Genomic DNA, 9,481 nt, shown 5'->3' with positions numbered 1-9,481 from the left:
ATAGACAGGCTTTCCTGAGCTGAGCTGCATGCCCAGCACTGTCCATGAACACTCAGGACAGCACTGGTAAGGACCCAGCTCCAGTCCTTCTATCACCAGGGCTCATTGAGTCTGTTCTTCGGAGTGTGGTGGCTAACTGTATGATCCTGACACTTGGGAGGCAGAGGCTGGGGGATTTCTATGAGTTCCAAGCCAGCTTTGGATGCACTGTGAGGCACTGTTTGTTTTGTGGTCACTTTTATCTGCGAACATAACCCCAAGAGTTTTCCAGGTCTATAGGCTATTTGTGGTGAGGTTGCTATCCCCAACAGACCTCTGTTCTCTGTTCCTGCGAAGCTACTTCCTGTGGTCTCTAACCTCTGCCTGCAGGGCCGTGATTTCACTAGAGAATCCAGAGTTTTTGGAGTCTTTAGAGCACTGGCCTCAAGATTGATAACCAGGGGGGCGATTGTTTATTTGTTTATTTGGTTTTGGTCAGGGTTTTCAATTTTGCTCCCAAAACTTGCGTGCTTCCGATTGGTCAGGGAGAATCTTTAATCCAGACCAGTTGTTGTCAGGAGCTGGAGGGAGCCCCTGACCGCTGGTGCCTTTGTGGTCCCTGCACCTGACATAGGCCTTCCACATCAACCCCCCTCTATCAGAGGGGTTCTCAAGACCTGAATGTTTTCATGACTCTCCTTTTAACGTCCAAGCTGATGTCAGGCACTGATCACTATGACCTTTAGTGCACACCTGTTAACCTCTGCACTCAAGAGTAGAGGCAGGAGGATGAGAGGTTCAAGGTCATCCTCAGCTACGTGACCAGTTCGGAGGCCAGTGTGGGCCACATGAAACACTGTGTCAAACAGAGCTCAGAGGGTTTTCTGCTTTCTAACAGTGTGACTCTCCTTGTCCCATCCAACTATCCCCAGACCTCATTGGATCAGGTGGCTTAAGGGGTCCTAATCAGTTATGGAAGTTCTGTGCAGTGAGCCGGATAAGCCGCCACTGCCTCTCTCCAGGAACTGCAGTTCAGTGAGTGGGATGTCAAGCGCGGCTGCCTCTCTCCAGGAACTGCAGTTCAGTGGGATGTCTACGGCTGTGCCCTGGACAGCAGAAGGAATGCAAAGGGACATTTGGGAGGCAGGGAGATAGCATTCTTTAGGGGAGAAAGGGGGCCTGTTGAATCTGAGGCTAGGGGTGTAAAAGAGGAAGAAGCAGCAGGGACTCAAAGGGCAGGCAGAGGAACACCCCCCACCCCCTCCCACCAGGCCCCACCCCATACCCCATCCCCCCCTTACCCTCATCCATCCCTCCCCATACAAGCCCTGGGGATTTGGGCTTCAGCCTGTATGTGTTAGAATGTTACTCCAGGGGATTTTAGAACAAGAGACAGCCAGCCTCGTGCTTTATAGAGAGGGGTGGCAGTGGGTGATGGGGAAGGCTGAGAAACAGGAGGCAAATGCCAGAGCCTCAAGCGGAGAGAAGTCCCAGTGGCCTGTAACTCAGGCTGGAACTACAAGATTTTCTCCTCTCCAGCAAGCCTCTTTAAGTATCAGGCAACCAGTGTCCTCACTTCCGCCCGAGGCCCCAGAAGTGCCACCTGCTGTTGATTATTAAGATAAGCTTTGCCTGAGATACGCTCTTGAGTGTTTGCCAGTCGGCTGGGTGGGTAGTGCCAGCAAGTACTGTTCTGAGCCTGGTGAGCAGGGACTGCACCAGCTTCACAAGAGCTTGCTCTTTCTGGCCAGGGCTCATGCAAAGGAAAAGCAGAGGACTGAAGATACAACAGCAGGAAGAAGGATCCCGAGGTTCCTGGTCTCTCCCCGACATCCACCCCAACATCCTGAGGAAGAAAAAAAAAAAAAAATAGGAAAGAAAACACAGAAAGGGCCTGGCTTGAGGCCAGGGACTGCTGGCACAGAAGGAAGGCACAAAAGGAAAGCTTGCTTCCCTAGTTCCAGGGCATGTTAGCTTTGGGTTCTGGATGTCCACAGGTTGAGTTCTCTACCAATTGTTCTCTCCCCAACAGCCTGCTGTTTCCCGTCTTTGTCCTATAGCATTTCTCATACTCAAATAGTCCCTCGGAGGAGCGTTCTGTCTTGGGGTAGTGGAGCACAGACAAGTGCATTTAAACCATAATCAGTGACGTGGTAATTTCTTATTATTCCCTCTTGGACTTCAGTTTTAGAAACTGGCCCTCTCCTAAACCACGGGGCTCAGATGACAAGACAGGAAGTGCAATTCACTGACAACAGTCCCCTGTGATAGCATCACCGGCATAGAGCGGGGCTGTACGGGCCCACAAGAGTGCACGTGAGCAAGCCACACTCATGCATGCAGAAACCAGGGCAGGGGGTCAGGTGTCCTATTACCCTCTGCAGTACTCCCTTGAGATAGGACCCCTCAGTGGACATTGGGGCCAGTAAGCCCAAGGGTCCTCTTGTCTCTGTTCTGCCACAACACTGGATACAGGCACCCAGACAGCCATGACTTGCTTTTCTGTGGGTGCTGGGAATATGAACTCATGTCCCTATGCTTAGGCAGCAAGTGCTCTTGACTACTAAGCCTGGCAAAGTGGTATTTTGGCCACAAAGAAGAGATGAGGGCTAGAGAGACAGAGCCACAGGTAAAGCGCTCACCTTGAAGACACAAAGACCTGAGTTTGATTGACAGAACTCACAGTTTCAAAAGACAGGCATGGCAGCATGCACTTTTAATCCTAGAACTGGAGCTCCCTAGGGCTCTTTGACCCGCCAGCCTACCCTATTGGGCCATTCCCAGACTAGTAAGAGACTGTGTTGAGTGGTGTGTGTATGCGTGTGTGTGTGTGTGTGTGTGTGTGTGTGTGTGTGTGCACAGAGAGGGGGGAGAAGTGTATGGTACATGAAGAATGAAATGACACTAAAAGCCAGGCAAGGTGGTAATCCCAGCACTTTGGGAGGCAGAGGCAGGTAGATCTCTATGAGTTCAAGGCCAGCCTAGTCTACAAAGGGAGTCCACAGTCAAGGCTACACAGAGAAACCCTGTCTCAAAAAAACCCCAGAAAACCAAAACAAAAAAGAAAAGAAATGACACCAAAGGTTTTAATGTGCTCTTCAAACAGACAGGCACACTTATGCATATACATACACAAAAAATAAAGAAGAGAACTGATCCTCATCTGATCCTTTTTGTTCATCCAGAGGAAAACCATGACTGACAGTGAGTGGGAGAGATGGCGGGGGGGGGGGGGGGGGGGGGGGCAGGGAGGCAGTGCCACACAAAGTCTGGTGAAGGTCATGACACACTTCCAGAATGTTCAAGGGGACTTCCAAGGGAAGCCCGAGAGTTGGCAAAGCTTGTCCTGCCTCTTGAGGAAGCAAGTTACAAATGCCAAGAATCATCTCTGTGGCTGTCTCCTCCTCTTCAAACCCACTGTCCAATACCTCCTTCCATGTTCACAGGCAGCGTGAAGACCGTCTGGCAATGGCTAAGTCACACACACATGTATGCACACACACACACACACACACACGTACTTTTTTTTTTATCGAGGTCCTACTTCGATATCAACTTGGGAAAACTGAGGTGGGGCGTGAATCCTGCGGCTGGCTGGCTGGCGACCCTGTAGACTTTCTCTGAGGGAAACCTTCCAAGCTGGAACTTATAGTTACTGGCAATAGCTTCCACTGATGGTGACAAGCTGAGGCTAGAGCTGATGGCTCCTAGCGGGGGCTTCCACTGATGGTGGCAAGCATCTAAAAAAGAAGGGGAGAAAAAACACACACACACACATACACATACACACACACACACTTACACTAGACAACAAAGTAAGACAGACTCCAGCTGGTAGGTTTCAACAAGCTGTTTCTTCTTCCTTCTATTATTATCTTCTTATTTTCATCCTTATCTCTATTCTTATCTGCTTTCTTCTTCTTCCTCTTCTTCTTCCTCTTCTTTCTGTTTCTGTTCTTATCCTTTTCCTTTCACAGTTTATATACCCCAACAAAGTCTTTCACGCAGTACAAAACTCACAATGTGTTTGCCTTCTATTTCTCTATAAATAAATGATTACAATGGATATATGTAAGAAAATCCATTTTCTTCACCTTCACATGACCAGGTGTTTTATGTATTATGAGTAAGGAAAAAAAATGAGTAAGGAACAAACATGAATAACAAGTTATTTCTGAGAACCCACATACACTTGTACATAAGCAACTTGTTACATATTAACAGAGTATAAGCAAGCAAGGGAATTTCTCAGCCCGCTTTTCTTTACTTGCAGGCTGCAATTTGCAGTTACAAAGAAGGACTCAATTATCTTAAGAAGTAATCTTATGAAGATCTTAAAGGAATCACAAATCTAAACTCCTATATAAAAATAATAAGCCATGCCTATTTTAAGTCCTAAAGGTGCTCATCTACTCATTAATATGTTTTATTAAACCATATCAGGAAGCTGAGGGCAGAAAACAGAATAAGGAAATCAATCATCATCTCAGTCACCAGCCCAGCTTGAAAGAGTCACGTTATCCAGTGCTGCTATGGGCCATTGTTCTTGCTTTGTCTTGCTATTTTTATTTGCTAAAATTATATTTGTGTGTATGAGTGTGAATGTGTGTGTGTGCACACATATGCATGTGGGTATATATGTGTGCATCTCTCTCTCTCTCTCTCCCCCCACACTGAAATATATACTTTTCATTATTATATGGTTTTTAATATACTTTGTTAATTTGAGAATTTTATACATACTTACAGTCCTCCCCCAACTTTTCTCAGATTCATCTTCGCCTCCTTACCCCTCCCGCTCCATGTCCCACCAAGTCCAATTTGTGCTACCCATAAAGTCTGGGCTATGAGGCCACCTAAACTACCTAAACTACCAAGGGTCCCCTGAGAATATTTTTAATATGAAATAAGCTTTCATTGTGAAAAGAATAAGGTCAAGTGTTCCACCAGTCTTGTGAGTTTTTATACAAATTACAAATGGAAACGTTTTCTTCAGATATTGACTATCTGGTGACTGGAGCAATTCCCCAGTGCCCTCTTCTAATGTCACTTCAGGTAATGAACACCTGACTCCTTCAGGAGGCGACATTCTCTGGGAGTGTGCAGGACAACTTGCCCAGCCATTCTAAGTCACCCTGAATAGGTTGTCAAAGTAGCCAGGCGTATCCCAAGTTGAAGCCGTAAGACCAGACAACCACAGGTTTCACCAACAAAGCTCTTAAGGCTAGCTCGCCACACCAGGCAGGAGACAGTGGCTCGGCTGATACAGGGTCAGATCACTTATCCCCTGCGTGGACACAGGGTCAGCTTTGCATCAGCTCCTTCATGTTCTTAGACCCACGGGATGAAGCTAAGCCAGAAGGTGCCTGACACCAAATGCACTGTGTGGCTCTGCCACTAAGGAGACAACTCTAAAGCCAGGGATTTGGACCGCCAACTGCCCTAGTCTTCAGAAAATTGCAGTGGGACAGTCCTAGGCTCATCAAAACAGGGGAGAGGAGTGTCTCGCTTCTTTTGGTTCGGGGAGGACCACAAGGCATTCAACCAGGACTTGGTCAGACAGACAGCTTTGCCTACAAGGCCATACTCTGTTGGGGGTGTAGAAGGAAGGGGATATGGCAGTGTCCCCTATGTTGATTAAATATAGCTGAGTAGGGACAGGCTTGGCGGCTCAATGGATGAGATAGACCGGAAGGGAAAGTTGGGTTTTGGTTTGCTTTCCCCCACCCCCCAAAACAGCGTCCTGGAACTCACTGTGTAGAATTGACTGGCCTCAAACTCACAGAGATCCACCTGCCTCTGCCTCCCAAGTGCTGGGATTAAAGGTGTGCGCCACCACCGCCCAGCTCGGAAGGGAAAGTTTTAAAGACTGTAAAATACAGAACCTAGGGATCCAAAAAGAACAAGGAATTGCTCTGCATAGAGATTTGAGTAAACGCTTATAGGAAGTTTCTGAACTTTTTAACATTGCTCCTTGGAGGCAGGGGTGTCCAAGAAAAGCCAGAAGGTAGACATCATAACAGCCTAACTCAGCCCCCATCCCCTTTGCTTGCCCCTTAAAGGTCTTCTGCTTCTGCAGGATGATGCTGCCTAAGAAGGGGAGGCTGCTGATGCTCCTGGCTTCCCAGGTGATAGTCATAGCACTCTTCTTCCATATGTTCGGCCATAGACACTTGTTCCAGGAGGAGGAGCCCAGGAGGCCCATGCATGTGCTGGTCCTGTCTTCCTGGCGGTCAGGATCCTCTTTTGTGGGGCAGCTTTTTGGGCAGCACCCTGATGTCTTCTACCTGATGGAGCCTGCCTGGCACGTGTGGATGACTTTCACCAGCAGCACGGCCTGGAAGCTGCACATGGCTGTGCGGGACCTTCTGCGTTCCATCTTCCTGTGTGACATGAGCGTCTTTGATGCCTACATGGAGCCAGGCCCCCGGAAACAGTCCAGCCTCTTCCAGTGGGAGCAAAGCCGGGCCCTGTGCTCTTCGCCTGTTTGTGACTTCTTCTCTGGTGACCAGATCAGCTCCCCCAAGCACTGCAAGGTGCTCTGCAGCCAGCAGCCCTTTGATATGGTGGAGAAGGCCTGCCGCTTTCACAGTCACGTGGTGCTCAAGGAGGTGCGCCTCTTTAACCTGCAGGCCCTCTACCCGCTGCTCACAGACCCTTCCCTCAACCTGCACATCGTGCACCTGGTCCGAGACCCCCGGGCTGTGTTCCGATCTCGCGAACACACCACACTGGAGCTTATGACTGACAGTCACATGGTGCTGGGGCAGCATTTGAAAACGACCAAGAAGGAAGACCAGCCCTACTACGCCATGCAGATCATCTGCAAAAGCCACGTGGATATAGCGAAGGCCGTCCAAACCCTGCCTGAAGCTCTGCAGCAGCGCTTCCTGCTCCTGAGGTATGAGGACCTGGTTCGGGCACCCCTGGACCAGACGTCCAGATTATACAAGTTTGTGGGGTTGAATTTTTTTCCCCATCTCCAAACCTGGGTTCACAATGTCACCCGTGGCAAAGGCATGGGTCAGCATGCCTTCCACACTAACGCCAGGGACGCCCTCAATGTCTCCCAGGCGTGGCGTTGGTCCTTACCTTATAAAAAGGTTTCTCTACTTCAAGACGTCTGTGGTGAGGCTATGGATTTGCTGGGATACCTCCAGGTCAGATCCCAAAAAGAACAAAGCAACCTTTCGCTGGATCTTCTGTCTTCTTCCCATACCTTGGGGCAAGTCTACCAAGAAGGCTGAGGAGCTCTGCCTGCACCAGCTGGTCCCAGCCTCAGTCACCATTAAAGGATTGGAATTAAGGCATCTCTAGGTGAGCAAATGGAATGCTTACTCATGCACAGCCCCAAGCAGAGGAGCCTTTGTGTCTACATTCAGGTCTATACTACAGCTGAGCCTAAAGGCCAAGGAGCAAACTCTGTCTACCGTGAAAAGACTTCGGAACCTTGAGCAGATGTTTTCTGCCCATCAGGCAAGACTACTACCTGCCTTCTCTCCTTGGCCTTCCCACCCGTGCATGCCTCAGAGACCATGGCCCCGAGGCCTATTAGACTCACCAAGCGGTGTTTGTGGAGCATGTCCATAAACCTTGCTGTCCGCATCTTTCCAATGGGCTCAGGGAGAATGTAAAGCATGGAAACAGAGCTTTCACCCAAAGAGCCTCCAGCAACTTCCACCCAGACCTGGTCTCTGGACCCTCAGAGTTCCCAGGGGATTCAAGGAAGCAGGAATGGGGGTGGGTGCCTACCTGAGAGTCTGCCCACTGGACTGTCAGTTATTAGAAACAGGAAGCTAAGTCTCTGCACAGCAGGTCTAGAGTTCAAGGCAAAAATGTGGCTGGTCTGGACGGCATCGCTCGTCAGTGTTTTCCTAACTCTGACCTCTGGTAGCGTGAAATTTATAACCTAGACTTCTGTTTTGAATTACCCATGCGTGTCTTCTAACTGCCAGTAAGCAATGCTCATTCTCGCGGGGTTCCTAACAGTGGGTGTAATCATCTTTGTAGAGTTTGGGTTTTTTTTTTTTTTCTGTCTTTTGCTATTATCTAACATGTACATAAAAATCACTAGCACTCTTGGAGTCAGATGATAAATTGGGTCTTTGTTGTCTTAAGAATTGGTAGAAGGCAGAAGCATCAACGACTTGTCCGGTGCTGCAATAGAATACCATTGTGGAAAGCATCTTAGGGGAGAACGGGCTTATTTTGGTTTATAATCCCAGGGAGGTACAGCTATGGTAGCAGGGGTGTGGGGCTAGCAGGTCACATTTCACCCACACACAGGAAGTTGGGCCAGACTGTAAAATCCTGAGAACCCACCTCCAGTGATGTACTTCCTCCAGCAAGGCTCCACCTTCTGGGATTTCTTTAAATTTCTCAAACAGTACCATGAACTGGGGATGAAGTATTGAAATACACAAGCCTATATGAGACATTGTATATGCAAATTACAATAGCTAACAACCAGCAACTCGGCCCTTTCTTGTGCCATGCGCACATTGTAATACTGTGTGCATCACCCTGGGGAGTCTCTGCAAATAATTCTTTTACTCTTAACTCCTTAGCCAGAAGACTTCAGTTCTAGTACTTATTTCCTCCTGTTTCTAGCAGTTGCCTCCCCTAATAAGTTGTTTCTCCCAGTCTTTGCACATGTCCCCAGATCCAGCTGTGCTTCGGGACCCATGGGTACAAATGCACACTGCCAGGTGCTTCCTCAAGTCTGAGAGTAATTATCTTGGAAAGTCTCTCTAGCATTAAGGGAGCATGCCATGCAGAGACCTGCGAACAGATGCCCGGGCAAGTGCCAGTGTCAGCGGAGACAAGGGCAAAAAGGGGTCCAAGAGGGCTATGATAGGCTCAGTATCCTCATGGTCACATAGAAGACAAAGAAGTACAGGCAGGCAGGAAGGACAATAAACCAAGAGGTCATGAACCCATGGAATCCTACTGCCTGGTGACTCTGCTACTGCCAGCTGGGCTTCCTCCTGTCTCCATGTCCTCACTCATAAGCACAGAGTGAGTAGCAGAGCCACATTACAGCTTCCCACCTTGGTGAGCTCTTACCCGGTGTTAGCTGTGGCTGTGCGTCACAGTACCCGGCGGCTCAAGGATACTGAGTCCTTGCCACATCAGCATCCCTTCCCTGTGCTGCTAATCATGAAGACAGGGTGAGGAGGCTGACAATGATTCCCCCCCCTCCCCCCCCCCCCCCGTCTTCTACGTCTGTGGTTCACGACAGGAAGTGATTGTAGGCCCCTTCCCCCCTCCCCCCAATGTGTTTTACTATTTTTCAATTGGCATATTGTGGTTGTGTGTTCTTCCCTGGGGAATTTGGAATTGTCACAGTTATTTAGGGGTGCCGCTGGCATCAGTAACACACAGGGAGCAGTGGAGAGAAGCTTCCCAGAGCAGAGAGTCGTCCGGTCCAAAGTAACACGCAACCACCAAGAAATCCTCCTCTACATGGACTCCTCCTTATCTCTTCACTCTCATCCAAATG

General features: G+C 49.0%; 1 protein-coding gene across 1 annotated transcript; it reads left to right on the top strand.

Annotated features, from left to right (window-relative positions):
* Positions 1-6,027: 6,027 nt before the first annotated feature.
* On the top strand, positions 6,028-7,430 carry Chst4 (carbohydrate sulfotransferase 4). Its single transcript, XM_051168751.1, has one exon. The coding sequence runs from the start codon at positions 6,060-6,062 to the stop codon at positions 7,224-7,226; it is 1,167 nt and encodes a 388-aa protein (XP_051024708.1). The 5' UTR covers positions 6,028-6,059; the 3' UTR covers positions 7,227-7,430.
* The last annotated feature ends 2,051 nt before the right edge of the window (positions 7,431-9,481 follow it).

This window comes from Acomys russatus, chromosome 26 (genome assembly GCF_903995435.1).
Source record: "Acomys russatus chromosome 26, mAcoRus1.1, whole genome shotgun sequence".
Lineage (NCBI taxonomy): Eukaryota > Metazoa > Chordata > Mammalia > Rodentia > Muridae > Acomys > Acomys russatus.
The sequence above is the reverse complement of the archived record's forward strand: the minus strand, read 5'-3'. Positions and strand labels throughout refer to the sequence as shown.